The 20,556-nt window shown below is 41.9% G+C and overlaps 2 protein-coding genes across 3 annotated transcripts in view; both read right to left on the bottom strand.

The window, feature by feature from the left end:
- Nucleotides 1–2,088: 2,088 nt before the first annotated feature.
- farsa (phenylalanyl-tRNA synthetase subunit alpha) lies at nt 2,089–10,363 on the bottom strand. The gene is made up of 13 exons (XM_005926725.3): nt 10,168–10,363; nt 9,925–10,062; nt 9,519–9,617; nt 9,312–9,430; nt 5,818–5,910; nt 5,189–5,317; nt 4,997–5,112; nt 4,825–4,909; nt 4,639–4,738; nt 4,018–4,186; nt 3,780–3,857; nt 3,241–3,355; nt 2,089–2,620 (listed from the first exon to the last, which is right to left on the bottom strand). Exons 1-13 carry the CDS (start codon nt 10,312–10,314, stop codon nt 2,515–2,517), a joined length of 1,494 nt encoding a protein of 497 aa, XP_005926787.1. The 5' UTR covers nt 10,315–10,363; the 3' UTR covers nt 2,089–2,514.
- A 2,056-nt stretch (nt 10,364–12,419) lies between these two features.
- The window catches only part of LOC102297387 (interleukin enhancer-binding factor 3 homolog), a 14,188-nt gene continuing 6,051 nt past the window's right edge, over nt 12,420–20,556 (bottom strand). The window contains exons 7-18 of one of the 2 annotated variants that reach the window (XM_014334993.2): nt 19,654–19,749; nt 19,303–19,414; nt 19,089–19,186; nt 18,408–18,519; nt 18,162–18,275; nt 17,575–17,780; nt 17,271–17,450; nt 16,907–17,188; nt 15,372–15,504; nt 15,221–15,268; nt 13,257–13,652; nt 12,420–13,153 (exon numbers count right to left, since the gene is read on the bottom strand). In XM_014334993.2, coding sequence (XP_014190479.2) covers nt 13,023–13,153; nt 13,257–13,652; nt 15,221–15,268; nt 15,372–15,504; nt 16,907–17,188; nt 17,271–17,450; nt 17,575–17,780; nt 18,162–18,275; nt 18,408–18,519; nt 19,089–19,186; nt 19,303–19,414; nt 19,654–19,749 — 1,908 coding nt within the window. In that variant the 3' untranslated portion in view covers nt 12,420–13,022. Of the gene's footprint in view, nt 13,154–13,256; nt 13,653–13,781; nt 14,679–15,220; nt 15,269–15,371; nt 15,505–16,906; nt 17,189–17,270; nt 17,451–17,574; nt 17,781–18,161; nt 18,276–18,407; nt 18,520–19,088; nt 19,187–19,302; nt 19,415–19,653; nt 19,750–20,556 lie in introns of those variants that run through there. The other variant, XM_014334994.2, reaches the window with a different exon arrangement.

Raw genomic sequence — 20,556 nt, 5'->3', positions numbered from 1 at the left:
ATCTGAGAGCTGAACTTTCTCTGAACTTTGTCCAAGCAAAACAGGACATCAGCAGACTTCAGAAAGAAAGAAATTGTAAAATGCCCCAGGAGGCCAAAACAACTACAAAATAATAAAAGTAAATGAATAAAAATTTGAAAGAAAGAGTGGTGAGCTCTGCGACTTATCCATGGAACTGTGGTGGATGATCACAGGATCCTTTCTGTGTTTATAAAATACAGTAAATTATAAAATACAGAAATGAAGAGCACTTTACCACGAGGCAGGAAAATACAGAGTTTAAACATTTCATCAGCTTCATGAACAGAAAGGTCGTGTTAGTCTTCGCCATAAAACATCTAAACCTGGGCAGATTCTTCAAACTGAAAGAAAGATGGGGTGAAAAAGGCATTGCACCATCTTTGTAGTCTTTTACACCCTTTCTTAAACACTGCTGAGACCGTGTGATGCATGGGCATGAATGGTTGTCACTGACAATGCATCTCTAGTATTATACTATTGATGTGACCGGGATAGAAGGAGGGGGAGGAATTCTGAAATGCATGCTGTAGTAAACGGCATGGACATTGCTTCACAGAACAAATAAGCCTAAAATATTCTAGAATAACAACCCAGGAGTCGTAAGTTGTGGAGTGACAGAGTAAAGTCACCGGACATTAATCTGACTGAGCTGCTTTTTATTAGATTAATGTGTCCAATTACATTTGAGCCCCTAAAAATAAAGGCATGTGTACAGCTAAAGGTGGCTCTAAATACTCTCATTTTAATATAGTAGTTATATTTTGGTTTGGTCCATTCAAGCCCTCGGCCCATCTGAGAGGCATGGTGAAGGTTTGGGTCAGCTGACTTCAGTGTTTAATAGGTAGTTGTTAGAAACTCGATTACTACGTGTTGAAGTGGTGACGCATATCACTCTAATCTCTTTGATGGTCGCGGTACAGTTCAGTTTCAAATGTGAGCTTTTGCTAACCAACATTAGCATGAGCAGAAAGCTCACTATTCAGCATAAGAGCTATCAGGACTGTTATGTGACACTGAAATTTAGAGTTTTACAGCCTGATCTGTCTTGATGCATGATCAATCATACATACATCCATCATCTGGATGTAGTGTTTTCAACCATGACTGATTTCTTTAGTCTTCAACACTGATCAAAGATCATTGATCACTGATCAATGGTCACTGTTCACAGAGAGTTGGGGAATGGCAGCAATCACAGCATTGCAAGATGGTGAAAGCTGTACCCTTAGGCCCCCTCCTCAATTCAGAGATGGTCTTTCCCTTTTCATGTAAATGGCCTCCTTGACTCTGCGCTCAAACCAGCGTTCCTCCTGTCCACGATGTGAACATCCTCATCATTGAAAGAGTGTCCACTGGCCTGTAGGTGTAAATAGACTGCTGAGTCCTGGCCTGACGAGGTAGCTCTTCTGTGTTGTGCCATCCGCTTCGCCAGAGGTTGTTTGGTTTCCCTGATGTATAAATCCTGGCAATCCTCCTGGCACTTAACAGCGTACACTTTGTTACTCTGTTTGTGTCGGGGGACCTGATCCTTGGGGTCGACTGATTTTTAGCGCAGCGTGTTTTGTTGTTTAAAGGCCACGGAAATGCGGTGTTTGCAGCCATTCCCCAACTCTCTCTGAATTGTACTCATGGTCTTTGATCAATGGTCATGGCAATTTGCATATTAATGACCAAAGAACTGACCTCACAGCCCATTGTTCATTCAGTGGGCTTGTGCAAATGTACTGTTTAGAAGATTGGGGAAACCTGCAGTCAGCTGAGACTGAAGAAGACACTTGGATGAGTGACGAAATGTTTCTCCCACTGAAGACGCTTCATCCAGATGATCAGAATCAACCTTTTGGGATACGACTTGATCTGTTTTATTTTAATATCTTTTTAACTTTGTTGTTTCTCTGGTAAAGACGCAGACGTCACTCAGTCGTCCTGCTGCTGATCGGCATCTCACTGAAAAGCTGCATGCTTTTAGAAATGTGTGGGAGGATTACCTTTACAGTGTATGTTTCTCATACATGCATACAAGTAGAAACACGCTCATTTGAAGAATTACAAGACAGACTGCACTGATACCTGGAAAAAGCTTTTATTTTGACTTCCAAAAGTTGCAGTTTTATTTTTCCTGTACAAGATGATTGAATATAGTAGATCAGGGTCAAGGTGGTAAAAAAGGCAGTTTGTAACAAATTCAAGGCTCATCCTCATTCACCCAGCTGCAGTGTGGAGTTCATAAAAAAAAAAAATGCTGCTCTTTTGTGTTAAAGCCCTTTGAAATCAGATCTGTCTGAAGGCTGTGGTGAAAAAAAGCCCCGTCCCTTTTAGTGCTACAGTCGCTTTCAGGCCAACTGCTTTTACTGGCCGAGCTTTGATAAAGGGGACAGCGGTGGTGCCGGGCTTTGAGGAGAGACGTGGGTATGAGGTGTTACGCAGTAAAGATAAAAAGGAAAGGGTCCATCCAAATGAATAATAACATTAATAACAACAGCTGGGCGGTACTCAGGAGTCCAGGCGGCATATAGGGCTGTCGTAGACCATCTGTAGGTTCACCTTGTGTCCCACCAGCTCTCTGATGTTGTTGATGCCGTATTTAATCATGGTGGGCCTGCGAGACAGAGGAGAAGCCCGCGTGAGCGGTTGTTCTGTTGGGAGACACGACTATGTTGCGTCTAACAGACCAGAGCGAAAACAACAGAGGTCGGAGCAGTAAAGGATTACTCGCCCTGGATTACGGAACATTACCCAGCTCACTCACTCCACGGTTATTAGCTGCGACAGTTGGTCGTAGTTAAGACTCAATTAGCGCTCGATTCAAACAGCAAGCTGAATACAGTGTGCGACGGCGCGACCAGCGAGCGACTCATTTGGGACGACTTCACGTTAGAAAAGCGGGAGTGAGCAAAGAGAAAGGCAGAGACTCACAGTCTGACCTCATAATTTCACAGGATAATAGAAATGAAACTCACGTACAAGCAGGAGTAATCCTCCACAGGAAACAAACCTACATTTCTTCAATGTGGGTCAGTTCAGCGCGTACACAAGAAGTGATTATGAGTACACACAGACTTAATCACACACCTTTAATCCCTACATGGAACATCTACTATAGTTTGGGAGATACGTACTGACGTCCTTCCCTTTTAGACTCACGCTGTGTTGAGCATGGCTGACCTCTCAGTTTTCCTTGTAGCTAATTAACTCGTATTGCTTTTCATGCACGCTCACCTTTCCAGAGACAGGCCCCAGGCAATTACAGACACATCCTCAGGGAGGCCCATGGGAAGCAGCATCTCTGGTCTGAACACTCCTGAGTTTCCCACTTCCACCCACTTTTTTAATCCTGTACACGTGGAAAGAAATGACAAAAAACAGGGATGTCAAACTCATTTTTCACTGTGTACAGCCCACCAACAAGGACAATTTCAACACTACATCTCAGTCTAGACGATTATTGATTGCGATGTGTCACATGAATGACCATGGGGGAGGTCTCTATCATTGGTGAAAGCTATAAAACTTACAGTTAAAAGTCTAAAATTTATGTCCTCCTTCACATTTTCCAAAGCCTCCCAGTGGGCCAGATTGGAGTCTTTGACAGACCAATTCTGGTCCCCGGGTCTTATGTTTGACACCCCTAATATACACCATCAGAAATGTCTATAAAAGAGACTACTAGGACGTTCTTTTGACTTTCTTAAAGCTCAGGTTTCTGTTGTGTGTAAGTTAGACTAATAGCGCTACATAAAAACAGAGTTGCACTGTACCTTCATGGTAGCTGAACACTTCCATGCTGGGCTCTGTGTAGGGGTTGTAGGCAGGCTTGAAGCGTAGTTTGGTAATTCCTAAAAAAAAAGGCGTTTGGTAAAAGAATAGGATATTGTAACTGTTTGTTTACATTTTTTTTAAAGTGAGTATTAAGAGGCTTTCTATAAACAACTATCAGCACAATTGTCCCTTCCAAACGTTGGTCTTTCAAGTCCAGTGTCCTCTATCAGTCCTCACCTAGTTTGGTGAAGAACTGATGCAGAACACCCATGAGGTCTCCCAGAGTCAGTCCATAGTCGGCTACTACGCCCTCTATCTGGTGGAACTCGGCTAGATGGGTGGCATCGAGGGTCTCGTTCCTAAACACGCGGTCGATGGAGAAATACTTGACGGGGGTGAACTTCTCCTGGTTGTCAGTGTGAGGAGAAAAGGAAGGGGAGAAGAGTTTTAGAGTTATTGACTGGACACATACGACGTCAAAACAATGTGAACCCACACCTTAAACCATCTGCTGCTGCTGCTCTTCTATGGAGGGAATTACTCGCATTCAGACACAGGAGCATTAGTGAGGTCAGGCGTAAGGCCTGGCTCTCAGTCAAGTTTCCAGTTCACTGTCCAAAAAGTCAGTTGGTGCTTAAAGGGCAGGTCTTAAGACATGGTAATGACAAACGCTGTGCTCTTGTTGTCTAAAACATACTCTATGTTTTACTTCAGAAAACAAACATTATGTTGAAATTACATTTACTGACGGGGGAATTACACTCTTAGTCGTGAGCTGTATTATGAAGTGTTACCAAGAAATCAAATCACCAGACAGCTCTGATTTATATGGTCAGTGCAGCGTCCCTACAGTCTCACCTGCTGTGCCAGTTTATACAGCATGCGTGCGCTGACTGCTGTAGTGTGAGTGCGGAGGATGTTCTTCTGAGCCTCTTCTATCTTCCAGTCATACTTGTACCTACAAGAGAGATGATAAAATGCAATGAGATGCAGTGACAGCAACGACACTGTTACTTGTTAAGTGAGCTTGTGATCACGCCTCACCCCTGTGAACCGTAGCCTCCCTCAGAGTGGACCTTCTTCACCCTCTCCAGGTAGTCCTGTGGGAACTCGTGGGCGTGCGCTGGGTCTGAAAAACAGCGAGTGAAGGGTGATCAGAAATCATTCTCGATTGAACTCGCAGCTCATTTCCACCACTCGGTGACCTCGGGCTCACCGGACAGGAAGAAGGTGTCGTGCTGGTCTCTGGCTGGGTGCTGCTGGGGCTGGAAGAGGGAGTCAAAGTTCCAGAAAGAGCTTTCTATGAAGTTGTTGGTCGGCATCTCGGTGAAACTACAAGAAACAGATGGTTAACTGGGTGCTTTATTATGCGCATGTGTGCGTTTCTCCCAGTTTCACAGCTGCTCACCCCATCTCCAAGAAGATCTGCCGGAACTGCGTTCGCACCTTCATCAGCGGGTGTAGATGACCGCAGTCTGGGGCAACACCCATGGCCTCAAAGTTGTAGGGCTTAAATTTCTTCTCTTTCCAGTTGCCACTGGAACACACCACATGCAGGGAGGTAACACAAAAACATTTCTCTCAAATCATTTCGCCATTTTTAATCTGTGGCTGAGATGATTGAGGCGGGCAAATCTACAGTGCACGTAATCAGCACGGAGCAGCACGCAGAATATCAATTTGAATTTTGGGCAATGCAACATCTGGATACTGCTTTTAGCCAAATCCTCTATGATATGATTTCATGCAAAAAAACAAAAGTGTGCAAGCGCTCTTTTCATTCTGTCGCTTTCAGCATGAAAGCGAAAGCATCTGTCCTGCCCTGCCTTTAGGACTGAGTCCACATCTTTGGACTTGTCCCCTTTTATGGGCAGATTTTTTCTCTGTCCTCACTCAGGACCCTGCAGGCTGACACTGACTGCCAGAGGAGGGTGGGCCTGGGTTGGAATTGAACCCAGGCCTCTGCAGTGAGGACTCTGTGCGCACGCTTTACCTGATGAGCTACTGAAACTCTGAGGAGAGTGCATCTCTACATACCTGGCAATCATCTCAGGGGTGAGCTCCGTCTCCTGTTTGGTGATGGTGGTGCTGAAGGAGTTGCCCTTAGTGATCCAGTAAGACTTCACAGTCCTGAACACAAATTAGAATGACCTCAGTATGCAGAAAGGTACTGCTGTTGACAATCTAAAGACCGTAAAAACATGCAGTTATTTTTATTTTGATTCATACTTTCATAGCAGAAAAATCATTTCAAAATAAAGGATTTTAGGTACTTCTTGCATGAATTTATTGATTAGAATAAAATAAAGCAGAACATTCATAATAGCAAGAAAGAAAGTACACCTCTGCACAGGGCTGTGCGATATGACCAAAATCTCCTATTCCAATATAAGAATTCTATCGTCCCGATAACGATATAAATCACAAAAATGTAACATTTTCTGTAAATTCTGTGAATCTCGGGCAGCTTGTCTTGCGGGAAGTGTTTCCAGCTGCGCGTCGTGTAGCTGGAGTCCAGTGTTTTAACCGATGCAAGTTGTAACGGCCGCCGTTTTCTTTGTGAGTATTTATTACACGGCGTGCTGCAGGGAAAAGCCTGTTCTAACGTTTGAGTCTAAGGTTTATTTTTTAGCACCTGGCGGCTCTTTTTTTAATTCTCATCCGTAAATAATCTGCTCTTTCACCTGATTCAGTTTATTTTGAAAAGCCTCAACAGGATCTTGAGCTTTATTGTGAAAGATTTATGTGGAACATAAAAAAGCAGACACGCGCTGCTGTTAACGTCGTTGTTGCTAACCACAACGCATAAAAACAGGCGCTTGTCCGTCCATAGTGTGGTTATATAAAATATAAGAGAAAGAGAGAACTTTAAGAAATTAATATAGCCACTACAGTGACCATCAAAACGATGAAAAAATATTGCCGTAAACAGTTTATTTTGCGACACCACGAAACAAACGATAGCGTAAAATGAAACGATAGACGTTTTTATATCATCATCCGATATATATGGTTATATCGAACAGCCCTACCTCTGCATGGATTTGAACTTGTGACCTCACACTTTCAAGCCCATTTCTTTTCCTACTGAGCTAGTGTGGCATAGTGATAAATCCATTATGTACCACACAGATTAGTTGTGATGGCGTTCAGAAAAACAAACATGTGTTTAGCTCCTTTCTTGCAATAATGATCCAGATTTATCACTTTTTAAACAGACCTCCATTCTACATGGAGACAACACAAACATCCGCCCATCTGTGGACCAGCTTTGGCCCAGGAGATGACGTCAGGGTCTGCTTTGAATAACCAGTCAGAGGAGGAAAGACTGTCAGATGTGACCAACAGCTATATAGCCACATATATGTTCTCACAGAAACATCATGTCTACCCACGACATGATCACTTCCCTAAACTACAGAAACTCTGATGTGAAGCTAATTAGCAGAGATCCTGTGAGGTTAATACAAGAACCTCTGTGACAAACCTGCCACGCTGCCACATCACAATGTGATGGTTAAATCTGTCTCACATTGGGAGGATTATTTAGACATCAAACGTAAACATGAATAAAAGCAAAACATTTTTGTGCTGGGGGGGGGGGGGGGGGGGGGGAGTGCTGACAGGATAGCAGGGTCTCTAAGGAGATGGATGCTTAGTTGTGCTTTTGTTGTCTGGCGTACAGTTCATGAGCAATATTCTTTGTGAATAAGAAGATTTTGGAAGAATATGCACCTTGGAGTTTATTTAAGTGATCTAACACCAGGCAGAACATCAGCCATTAAAACAGCAGGATGGAGACAGATATCTTTGTTTGCAAAATTTAGCAACACAACTTTCTTATTCAAACTCCCCATGTGACTTCACAAACCAATCAGGAGCTCTAGTTCTACACTTAGGTAAACATGGGAAAACCAACTAGGTAGATCCAACAAATCATTATTACTTTTTCTAGCGCTCCTCACAGCGGTTTCCTCACATCCATTATTCTTAAGCAGGGGCTCTGCTGCTGCTCAGAGAGGATGCAACATTTATGGACAAGAGTGTCATTTCAATCATCAGTTTAAATGAAGTTAAGCTGGTTGTTAAACTTAATTTGTGCTGCTTTTAGGCACCTGTGGGCTTATTGGAGTGGTGCTGATGCAGGCAGGCAGGCGGTTTATTTGTATAGCACTTTAAAAAACACACCAGGCAGACCAAAGTGCTGAACGACACCGATCAAAACAATTAGCAAAATTAAAAATACAATAAAATTAATAAGAAAGGTGTCAGTTTCCTACACAGTTAAAAGCCAGGGAATAAAAATAGGTTTTCAATCTGGATTTAAAGACCTGCACTGATGACGCTTGTCTAATATGGAGGGGAAGGTTATTCCAAAGCATCGGAGCCACAGTTGAGAATGCAAATGTAAACTGTTAAGACACAAGAATCATTTCAGACCTGTATAAAAGATTTATAGAGCTTTTAGGGGAGCAGATCATATGCAGTTGTATTAATAAAAGGATAAAAGGCTTTACCTAAAAATATCATTATATAATATTATATTATCTGAACTGAAGCCATATTCCAAACACACACACACACACACACACACACACACACACACACACACACACGGTTACTTTGCATCCTGGACCTGAGTGCGCTTTAGTACATCTTTATTTGTTCCACTTATTTTACTCCATCACTCTTCTCCATTCAAATGTAAACATCACCCCTCCCACCATCACGCCCACTCTAATACACACACACAAAGCAAGTGTGGTTGTTTTTAGCGCACAGTGACACGCCATCCGCTTCCATGCCTTACGGATTCATCGGTTATTTAACACAGTGATGAATTTTCCACTCAGGCTGAATGCAGCTGAATCACACCGGGGATCACCTCTTCCATCACATTTAATCAAATGAACCAGACTTACAGGGTCAAACATGCTGAGGCAGAGGAGTGTCAGTACAACCTTAATCTGATTAAGTAAAGCTCATTTTAAAGCTTTTACTCTGGAAATTGTAAGACTTTTTTCCACTTCCACTTTCCATGACTGGAAACAGCAGCAGCAAATATTTTTGGGACCATTTAAAAACATTTATATCATGTGTTTGCCCGTCCCACCCGCCTGTATTTAAGAATAATTTCTAACTCTACGAAACAAATCAGCTAACATGATTCAGACCACTAAGTGACATAAAATCTGATGGTTTAACACTCCTAGCTACCATTGCAGAGATTTGGCTGAAACCCCATGAGCAGCAGACTTCATGTGTGTGAAATGTGAAGTGAAAATATTGCCTGTTGCAATACTGAATGAAATTCAACACACTTAACTATGTTTTTGAAGACCTCTAGAGACGCCTGTCTACTTTGTGCATGTTCATCTCTTATTACTGCTGAGCTTGATGAGAACTTGAATCCAGTAATACCAGGCAAGCTGGAATGAGCAGGGAAACCCCTGAGTATCAATTAATCGTCTCCTGCCACCTACTGGCAGAAAAAGGTACACATTCACCACTAACTAAACAAGAGGACTTACACTTCAGAGAGCAGTTTTCTCTTCTTCAGCTCATTCTTTTCTTTTTCTTCCAGCTGAGTGCTGTTGCCTTTCTGCACCAGAAGCAGTTTCTCCCTGACCTGGTCGTCTATGCTCTCCACCTGGGGATCAAAAACACACACCTTAATGAGAAAACTGACCTCAATCAGAAAAGGCGACAACAAAAGGCGGGTATGACGGAACACCTACAGTCCTGAATATCCTGGGGCCACCCTCGTGGGCCTTGTCCACTCTTATCCACTTGCTGGACATGGCCTTGCTGAAGCCGATCTTCCCAAATGGCAGTTTCTACACAGAATGATGGCAGAGTTTAAGAAAGTTTAACTGAAACATCAAAAAAAGGCTGAAAATACATGAGAGATGCAGACATTGGGAAATTCAATACAGATGTTTGACAAACATAAAATACATACACGTAAAACCTGAACATAAACAGTCGAGTGGATGTTGTATTCGTAATATTGTGGACTTTCAGGGATATTTAAGAATCAAAACCTTGCTTCTCTTAAGTGTGTAGCAAGTTACCTCCGTCAGGTACCTAATGCATTAGATTCTTTGTTATTCTGATAATAATTAATTAATTTCAAACACTAACCATGAGCTCGCTCTGAGCCAGGCCCTCCTGGGGGATACAGCTAAAGACCCGGGATTCATGGCTGCCCTGCTCGGCGATCTCGGTGCCCTCCTCGGTCAGCTCCCAGTGCTTGGAGGAGCGCAACTCGGCTGAGATTACCTGTACAACAGGTAACAAACACGGCTGTCAGCTCAACCTATTGCATCAGTCACCGTGCATTTGACTGTGACAGCCTAACTTCCGCTGCTTCTTCGTGAAACTTACGTCACCGAGAGCCTGGAGACTCTTCACGGCCCCGACGATGACCTGATGATCCACCCCGAGGCTGGTCGCCACGGCCAGGCTGTCCACGCCGTCGTCCACCTTCTCAACCCGCTGTAAAAGCGTCTCCAACACACCGGTGTCCGCCATGCTGTAGCTCTACGAAGCCCGAAAGAGACCGGACGTGACGTCACTTTCTCGGAGGCCGAACAAGCAGGAGTAGCTAGGGCTTATCCTTCTTATTTCATTGTACTGTATATTGTTACTCTTATTTGCCCTGTATGTCTACTGTAAAAACTGAACTGGAATGACTGACTGTTCGCTTTATAATTTCAAATAAAGTTCAGAAAAAAAGGAGTAGCTAGGGCGACATAAAATGGGTTACCGTAAATATTGTATTTCTGTGCAATTTAGTTTTTGAATTTGAAACAAACAGAAATTGTTTCAGAATCAAATTTCTAATCTTTTAATAAAACAAAATAAATACTTACTTTAGCTTTTTATGGACACCAAATATAAAGGTTTTTGACTGATAATAATAATAATAATAATAATAATAATAATAATAATAATAATAATAATAATAATAATAATAATAATAATGGGTTGCATTTATAAAGCGCTTTACAATCCCACTATTCATTCACTCTCACATTCACACACTGGTGGAGGCAGCTACAGTTGTAGCTACAGCTGCCCTGAGGCAGACTGACAGAAGCGAGGCTGCCATATCGTGCCATCGGCCCCTCTGGCCAACACCAGTAGGTGATAGGTGAAGTGTCTTACCCAAGGACTCTTGTCACATACTGCTACTACTATCCATTGTTGAAAAAATGTGTTCATGACAGTGCAGATTTCTGGCATTTTGTGTAAATTTAAGCATGTAACAATTTAATTAGACAATAAGACAATTTAGTTAGACTTGTGTTTGTAACTGAACCACCTCATGTTGTGTAGCTGTCTAGATTTTATACTTATTGGGCTACATACTTATTTATTATACAGACTATACAGTACATAAAATCAAATATCCCATGTTTTATGTAACTGAAATGTTTAATTGTGTGGGCTAAAAAATAAGACAGTTGTAGACTATATTTATATGAAACATGTATACATTTACTGCATTTGATGTATTTTAACCTTTGGAGATCCCTAAAAAATCCATCCACCTTGGTCCCTAATGGACATTTATGTCCATTAGGGACCTCCAAGGGTTAACCATATATAATACATTGTATACAATGTAACACCAGCATTTGTGTAAAGAAAAAAAAAGGCTGTGATTTTGCCACCCCATTTGATTTCCATACAAACCTAAGAAAATTTCTCTAGATCCGCCCCTGCATAGCTAAACATTGTTTATCAGGCATTATCAATAGATGAAATTGGACCTATTATGCTACCTACAAGCTCCATAAAAGCTAGTTTTATTTTAGGACTCTACTAGAAAAACTTTGCTTGATGTACACCTCAAAGTAATCCTTACTTATCTTACACTGGGTCTTTGTGTAGCACCAAGTTCAAAAAGAGCGACTTAAGCTTCTTTTTTCCTTTGTAGCCACCGTCCTAAAGCAGACTAAAATTGCGTTGTCATGGCAATCCAAGTATGGGCGGATATTATGGTGTACAAGGTGGTCTAACATCCCTTTTTCTGCGAAAAACGCTTTGGCCTCAGCACATCCCTTTATATAACTATATAATTGTAAATAGCTACTGGTTTAATCATAGGCAGATGTTTATGCATATAAATATGTTTTAAAAGACTGACTCCCCACGTTTCTCAAAGTGGTTTGGTCCACTGCCGACCAAAGGATGAGTGAGAAAGCGCCATTTCTATAACATAGTTACAGTCGGACTATATTTTATTGGTTACTAACCTTTAACAAACTTTTCCGCTTCAGTGATGCCACTACATTACAGGACATTTATAACCCTAGGGGCATCTATGAACATTTAAAAAGAATAAAATAAAATCATAACTTATTTTACCCAGTTTCCAAATGCTTATAGCTGTAATTTTGGTAGCGTTTCCAGATTTCCTTTGAGCCTGCTTAATATTACCTGTGAAATACCCCACTTTATATGATTATAACTGTTAGCCGATAACTTTAGTCAAAACTGTAATGAAGGCTTTTATTCAAAATAAAAGTCTTTTATTGATACAAACATAGTTTGTTGTACATTAACTCAAACAAGTCCCACCCAATCCAAAAGCTACATTGAGCAGAAATGTGACTTTAAACACCAGAACGTAAAGTGTACTTTCCAGTAATCTCCAAAACCATTTATTAAAATAACTACATCACAGTAGGTAAATTACAAAATAAGCCAAAATTACAAGCACTGGAGAAAAGTTGTTCTTGGGTCCACTGAATTGTTACAAAAACAAAAGGAAAACAAAACACACAACCCTGTAGTTTAACACCACAAGATTGTACTAAATTTCATGTGGAAATAAATGCTGTTGCCACATAACTGTTAAAGGAAACCAAGTCAGAACAAGCAAGTGAATTGTAGCATCGGCTTTCATATTTAGTGATGAGAATGGGGACTGGTAGTATCGATTTAAAAAAAAAAAAAAAAATTATATATATAATTTTAAAAAAGACTAAGCACTGACCAGACCACTGAAACAGACCAGTAAATTCAGCCACAACTCGGCTTTGACACATCAAAGTCCAGATATCTCGTTTTGTGCCCACATGTGCTACATACAAACCAAAAGCACATACGAAGCAAACATAGAAAAGGCAGAGAGCACAGGCAAGCCGTCAATCATTTTCTTTGGAGAAGGCTTGAGACACTGATGCGGGGTGCTTGGTGCTGGAGATTCACAGATGGAGGGACGCAGTCGTCTATCTGTACTGGTAGTTCATGCTGCTGTCGCCTCTGCCGTAGCCCACCGAGTTGTGGTACTGAGAACCAAAGCCCTGGTTGCTACCTCCTCCACCTCCCTGTGAGTTGTAACCGGACTGGTTGTTGAAACCTGCACCAAAACGATGACAATTAGTGATGAAAATGTGTATAAATTTTTTCTTAGAATCCTTAAAATCCCAACACTTTAACAGCGTAACTGTAATCTTGATTACCTCCAGCTCCTCCTGTCACTTGGCTCGGGTATGCAGTGCTGTACGAGTATCCACCTGCTCCCCCCTGGTTCTGGTTGAAACTCTTCTTTCCCTGCCCGTAGCCCTGGCCATACTGGTTATAGGAGCCCTGCCCTGAGCCGCTGCCAGACTGGTAGCCCCCTGCAGGCCCACTATTTGTCCCTGGGGGACCTGGAAAAGATGCTTTCCCTCCTTTGTGCATAGGTGGTTTCTTTTTGAGGGGCTTGCTGGCAGAAGCGGCAGTGTAGGCTCCATCGTTCTGGTAGTATGAACCATAGGATCCCTGTGCTGGGCCCAGTGCTGTGTTAGCTGGAGGGCCAACCGATGAGCTGCCTGATGCCCCAGGTCCTCCGTTTGTACCTCCGTTATTGTAGTAATCTGTGAAACAAGGGCATTGCATGGTCATAAAAACAAACATAGCATGGCAGCGGCTGCACCTACTACATGTTTCTTAATGGCAATACATTGTCACGCACAATCAAAACAAAGCCTGCAGTAGCACAGTGATGAATGAAGTCACATTTATTTAAAAAAAAAAAAAACCAAAAAAAAACCAAAACATAAAAAAAACAAAACATAAAAACAGCTAGAACAAGTCTTCTTTTCACCAACACGCATCAGATCTTCCAATTCATCCACTGTCTTCCAACAGCTACAGGTCAGAACTTAATACAGATGGAAAACTGAAACCTGCAGACATCCCCAAAATAAGAACATCATGCATTCAGTGCAGTAATGACTTAACAAGTGTTGCTGATGTGATACAGAAACAGCAGATTCTTTTGTTGTTTTCGAATAGACCACATGACCACTTTTTAAAAGCAAACTGGAAAAAACATGGGAGTGAGTAAAAAGCATTAAGAGTGAACTAAAAAGCAATCCACGTGGAAATGTTCTCAGCATTTGCATCCAAGAAAACGTTATGAAGATAAAGAGAGAGACCAGGCCATCCTCGTGGTCTTGACAACAATCCAAAAGACAGTCTAGTCCAGCTGCCAGCTAGTCACACTCCAGAAACAAGCCCCGTCCCCCAGTATGACGGGTGAAGATACTCTGCAACAAATCGGCCCTGCAGCTTGCAGAGATCCAGGAGTTTGGGTACATCCACGGCAACTTGAGAGAACACAAGGTGTTATGGCTACATGCATGCAAGTGGCACGTCATCTCCCCGAGGTGCCATGGTTACGACAAGAAGAACTGGCAAGACAGGGCAGAGGGTAGTTGTCACTTTGTTCCAAGGGTTGAGGACTTGGTGGTGAAGGGGAGTTCGTGATGCTTCGGGAAAACTACTGAGTATTTTGTCCGTTTTTATCCTCGCTACAGCACAGTTTTGGATTTTCTAAGACTGGGGGAACATCTATGTCGCAAACTCGTGGTAGCCATAGCAGTCTGAGACAAAGTCACCTAAAGAGTGAGACAGGGCAGAGAAGGGAAAAAAAATGATCAAAATTAGATTTAAATTTTAGTTTGAATTTTTTTTCCCTGCCTTAAAATTGTGGCAGGTGAAATACTCATTGGTCGGATTTTGTTCAAACTGAATTTTTGATTTGGTCTTTTTTAGATTTCTCTGCTCCTGTCACGCTCTTGTAGGTCAGTCCTCAGAACAGGCTGCCAGAACGAAGAAAGGGGTACTCATAAGAGGCGACTTGTCAAAACCAGATTCAATCCTGTGGCTTAAAGCAGAGAAATGTAAAATCACTGAACTGGGAACAACCCAGCATATGGTCTTGCTGGCTGGGGGAAAAAAAATCATTTTTTTTTTATTTATTTTTTTTTTACACATAATAGACTACATCTCCCAGAGTTCTAGCCAGATGCAGGAGGACAACATCAATGCTAACAAACTGGCAAAAATATATAATTCTGAAGCTCACGGGGTAAATCAGATTCTCAAAGATTACATTCTTACCCACAACAAGATTAGAAAGGAAGAAATGGACACTCACTGTATCCGGAGTTGGCGTTGTTCCCATAACCATATGTTCCAAAGCCACCTAGGAGGAGCACATAAGTTTTATTTTCAAGAGATTTAACACTGTGTCAAGCACACTGACCAAGTCTACCAGCAGTACCAGTATACCCAGGATCTGTTTTTACCTCCTTGGCCATAGCCGCCTCCATTATTGAAACCTCTGCCTCTTCCACGACCTCGCCCTCCTCTCCCTCTGCCCCTGGGGGCGCCGACATCTCCAGGTCCAGGGGCTCCCATCATGCCAAACCCTGGCGTGTGCTAAAGAGAAAATGAACATCACTTAAAAGGAGTTCAGCATAACTTTCTGCATACCTGTGTTTCAGTAACAATGACAAAAGTACATGTTACATAACTATATTTTACAGCTAGTCGACTTCCCCCATATGAGTAAGAACACTAGCAAATGTTAGTTATTCATCTTAGTGTTGTACCGTACCTTATTTGCTGATATCTTAACTCTTTACGTTATAAAGACAACATTTGATGACCTCCCCTGTACCTTTAATGGTGAGTTTCAACACCTCAGTTAATACCAATAAAGACATTGAAAACAAACTACTGTAATAGTCATCAAACAAAGGGTAGCTGCACAGGCAGAGACCACCTTCGCTAACTTCTGTTGCAAACCCAGTCAATTTGTTCTATAAGCAGGCCTAAAATATGACAGGAAGCACTCCGCGCAGAAAAGAGCTTCAATGGTTACTCATGGTAGCCTTTCAAGGGTAAAGAGTTCAAATCAATACCATTATACTTTTTTTATTAATAGCGTTAGCAAACAAAACAGTTAACCAGTTAGCTGTAACCTAGCCATAGTTAATGCCATTAGCAGATTAAGTAGTTAGTTACCAGATCAGCTCAACAGTCTGGGTAAACTGGCTAACAGCATCCACTCAAGATAGTATTTTGCTACATAACATGGATGAACCGCAGATTATCTTATCAGGAGAGCCAGCGTTTGCCACCAGTAAACAGAAGATTTCCATATATTGCAAGCCCTACAATGGACTATAATTTTCTCTTGACAACCAAATCCAAGATAGCAGTGGGAGTGGAAGAGAGCATTGAAGAAAGATGCTCATTAAAGTTTTTCCCCCTTTGGTTTTTTGGCAGATACTTCTGTTGTGCATCCTTCAGATAGAATTCACTTGTCAGCCTGTTAAGAGGCAACTGTCTCATGTTTTTAAGATGTGACACAATCCTTTCTAACATCAGTAATTAACTCAAATAGATGAACAGAGCATGTTTAATTTTAACTTTTTTTATTTTTATTTGAGCAGTAATGTGGCCATTATACTTGCTGCATTGCCTGTGTCATGAGCTTATTTTGATGTCATGACGTCTTCTTTTGGCACTTCGGCTGGTCATGCAGCTCTTAAGTTGGCGTGTTGTGTGTACAATCGTTACGGCTTTTACTGCCATTTTAATATGATGTTCCAATACAGAACGCCCCCCCCCAAACACAAGACCCTACAACTTTACTTCACTGCAAAACGCAAGATGTAAACTTGTTGGATGTTACTCTTTCATCACTGTCATGGTACATTACCACTGAGCTGTACAGGAACTGATGTACACAAAATACAACATGAACCACATGTTTAACTACAAACATGCTTTAAGCAAAAATCTTGGGCCTGGACTTTTGAAATGGGATGCTTACCATGGGTGGTCCCTTTTTCTTTTTAGCAGCTTCGGGTGCTGAGCCTTCAGGGAAGAGCCGTTCCAGTGCAGCCAGAGCTGCATAAGCCTTAGCCACCTTTTTATTGGATCCTGTGCCCTGGAACTTCTGCCCATCGATCTCCACCTCCATGACAAAACGTTTGTCGTGGCTGCCGCCGGTCTCTGATATGAGCTCATACTTGAGGCCTCGACGCTTCTCATTCAGCTCCATCACTGGGTTCTTGCCGTGTTTAGTGAGGATTGGTCCCTGCTGGCGAGCAGTCTGATAAGAAAGAGTTGGTGGGTAAAATGACACATTGAGCAGTACAGGAAACAACCCAAAAGCTGGTTGCTGACACACATACCTCTGCAGCTTCAGTGCTTTCTGCATTAGCTGCTCCTGCGGCAGCAGTGATAGTTTCGACAGGTGGCACTACTGGCTTCTGTTGTTCCACAGTGTTTGCTACTACTGCCTCGTCTGCTTTTACTGCCGGCTCAGGAGACTTTAGTTCTACTCCAGTGGGCAGGCCCATGTCCTGTAAAACCTAAAAGGTGCCCACAGAAGATTCATTGTAGGTTAAAAAGACAAGAATAAAGTCTAACTATAACTACAAAAAGACACTGAGGCAACAATGAAATCTAATATGCATTTCAGACAGTCTTGCCTACCTTTACAGCTACGTGCAGCTTGGCAGTGCGTTTTGATGGGCCTGAAGCCTCAAATGTCTTGCCATCTACCTCTACAGCCATTGTAAAGACAGGAACATGAACTGGGCCAGTCTGGGAGATCAGCTTATACTGTAGTCCTGGCTTTAACTGATTGAGCCTCATTAGGGCATTCATGGCTTGGGGAGGCTCAGCCTTCTCCTCTGCAGCTGGTGATAAAGTCAGAAAAACAGCATTATGATAACAATAATAACATACAGTAAAATCCAAATGTTTTACTTTAACCATCAGACTAGTGAAATTTCTTTGACCAGAATGTAGTAATGTAGTTATAATTTTTAAAACCAAACATCTTTAACCTATTGAAAGTGAACAAACATCAAAATTGTTAATTCAATTCAAAAAGAAAGGAACATATTTGAGTAACATTATCAATGGCAGCACACTTCATGATTTCTGATACAGCTGAACTTCACATCTGATCACCCAAGTGTGTCTCTTCCGCACCTACCTGGGCACAGATTGTTCTGCCATGCCCAGATAAGCGCACGCACACGCACGCACGCACCTTGAGCTAAAAGAGCACTTACATTTCTTCTGCAGCTTTTTCTTCTTTTTATTGGGACTCTTGTCATCAGTACCCTCTTCTTCCTCGATAGGCCTCTTCATTGGTGGTGCATATGCTGTACTGGGTGGGATTTGCACTGAAACACAACAACCGAAGTTGTGCAATGAGATCATTCAAATTATACTAAATACATATTAAATATACACCATGCACAGACAAAACTTCCATATCTAATGTGCTTTTGTAGACGACTTAAATCTCAGGTTACCTGTGTAATCGATAGGAGTCTCAGGTCGAGGTTTCTTGGGCATCTTAGAAGGAAGTGGATCCATTCCAAGCACTTTGTGAAGCTGTCCAAAAGCTGACAGTCTTAAGGCATGCTGAGGACAACAAACACATGATGTTAACTATATACCCATTTATGAATATGCAGAACACAGACTGTATATGAAAGAAGACACAGACACTGTGACATCACTCACTGGTTTATGAAGCCCTGTTGTTAGTGTCTGAGCCATTTCGTTTGTTTATTCGTTTATTTTAAGTCAGAAGTGACTCTATTTGGACAACAGGGTAAAGTGCTAAGTCACCAGCTATGGCTAGCAAAACTCATCAGCATGCTGCAACCATAAACTGCTTGACTGCATCATAGAAACCAGTTAATTCAAGTTAAGCAATAGAGTTTGAAAGTACTGGAGTTTTTTTCCCCCAATGACCCCAATTTTAAACCTAAATTTGAAATCAGTTAAAAATATAAAATAAACAAATCTCTCTCCATGCAGATCATGTTGGGCTGTTTTTTTGTACCAGGCTGTAAACATGATTTTTCTTCCTTTGCTGCATATTTGGGAATTTGAACACGGATGTTGATGGACATGAGCTTGCTTTTGTAGTCAGCCTCTTGGGGCCTTTTTGAGGCACTGCTGCTGCCACACCCACACCCACTAACTTGTGCACTTGCTGTGATGTCTTCTCTTTGCTGCTGGTCCAAATGACCAATTGCATCTGTTGGCTCCTTCTCACATGGATCCGAAATTCCAGGCCCATCTTACAACATAAACAAACGACAGCATTGGCGTGTGCTTAGAAATAAGCACACAAACTAAACAAGTACAATTACACTTGCACAATTAAAGTTTTGAGAAGAGATCTCAGGTGTATACCTGCCATGAGGATTCCTGAAGCCAGACATTCTAAAACCCTCCGCAGAGCCTCTCCTGCACCCATGGGCCGGTTCCCTGTGCCAATGGCTTTCTCACAGATCAGCTCCAATGGCTGCAAAGCATGAGAGATAGGATGCTATTTTTAAGCCCAGTTACTTAGACAAAGAGATTTCAGGTCACAGTATTAGAACGTGAGATAGTGGTGTCTTGAAAGCAATAACAAAGGAATTTTAAAGTTTCTTTTTTGACATTTTCATCAGCCTTAGGCAATATTTATTCAACATATCTGATAGTCTTAAAAGGCACAATCTAAAATTTATTTTTTTTGTTATAAGGTTTTCTTTTACTCACCCAGCCCCGGAGGGGGGCCCATGTTGGGACGCGGGCGCATAAGTCCCTTAGGATCCGGATGACAATGACACAGGAGCGAAGCCCATTGGCTCTAGCCTGAGGAAACAAGAAGGGGTGGGGGGGGAGGGGCACAAACAGCCTTAGTTAAACAAAAAACAAAACAACAAGAAAAAAAACAACAACAACAACAACAACAACACAACAGAAAAGCAGACTGTACGCAACAAAAAGCAAGATAAATATTCAAATATGTGGAAAGATAAAAATGAAGCCACACAGACTACAGCAGCTTAGCTTTGTCATTATGGTAAATGTCCAGAGAGATTAGGTGACAGAATGATGTTTGATCACTTTGGTGGAAAAGCCTATTATGTCTGCAAATCAATAGCCAACATGATCGATGGTGTAGTTACTGCTTGTAGGAAAAAAAGCATGCATATGAATGTGCGACTAAAGCCACCTCAAACTTTATGTCAACTTTAAAATGATTAACAAGTGTGTTATTTCAGAGGATATGCATACATGTGCTATCATTAAAAGAGGCCATGACTAAGTTAGTGGCAAAGGAAGTTTAAAATATGACTCGAGGTGCAATATTTCTGCTGCTTTTGTGGCACACAGAGTAACAGAAACAGCCAGAGAGCAGAAACAGCTGAGGCCACATACTCTACAATAACAAGCTGCAGAGATGGAGCACTGATCGTTATAGTGTCAAAGCCAGAAATGAAACAGGCGAAAATACTACAATGAGATATAATCAAACACAGTTAACTACAAGGAACACTTTCTCTACCAAAAGTGGAGCTTGTGACTTGCAGAAGTGTGAAAATAATGACAAAGCACTCACAGCAACACTGACATTGGAGAAATATTGCACCTGGACAAACCATGGATTAGTTCCCC

The sequence above is a fragment of the Haplochromis burtoni genome, unplaced genomic scaffold (genome assembly GCF_018398535.1).
Source record: "Haplochromis burtoni strain Fernald_Lab_line unplaced genomic scaffold, NCSU_Asbu1 Contig_45, whole genome shotgun sequence".
Classification (NCBI taxonomy): domain Eukaryota; kingdom Metazoa; phylum Chordata; class Actinopteri; order Cichliformes; family Cichlidae; genus Haplochromis; species Haplochromis burtoni.
The sequence above is the reverse complement of the archived record's forward strand: the minus strand, read 5'-3'. Positions and strand labels throughout refer to the sequence as shown.

Coding starts and splice junctions, on each gene's coding strand:
- farsa (XM_005926725.3), bottom strand. CDS start 10,314: ATGGCGGACACCGGTGTGTTGGAGACGCTTTTACAGCGGGTTGAGAAG. Junction 5,911..9,311: donor AGAAAACTGCTCTCTGAAGT/GTAAGTCCTCTT, acceptor ATTTGTGTTCAG/GACTGTGAAGTCTTACTGGA. Junction 2,621..3,240: donor TGGGGCCTGTCTCTGGAAAG/GTGAGCGTGCAT, acceptor TCTGTCTCGCAG/GCCCACCATGATTAAATACG.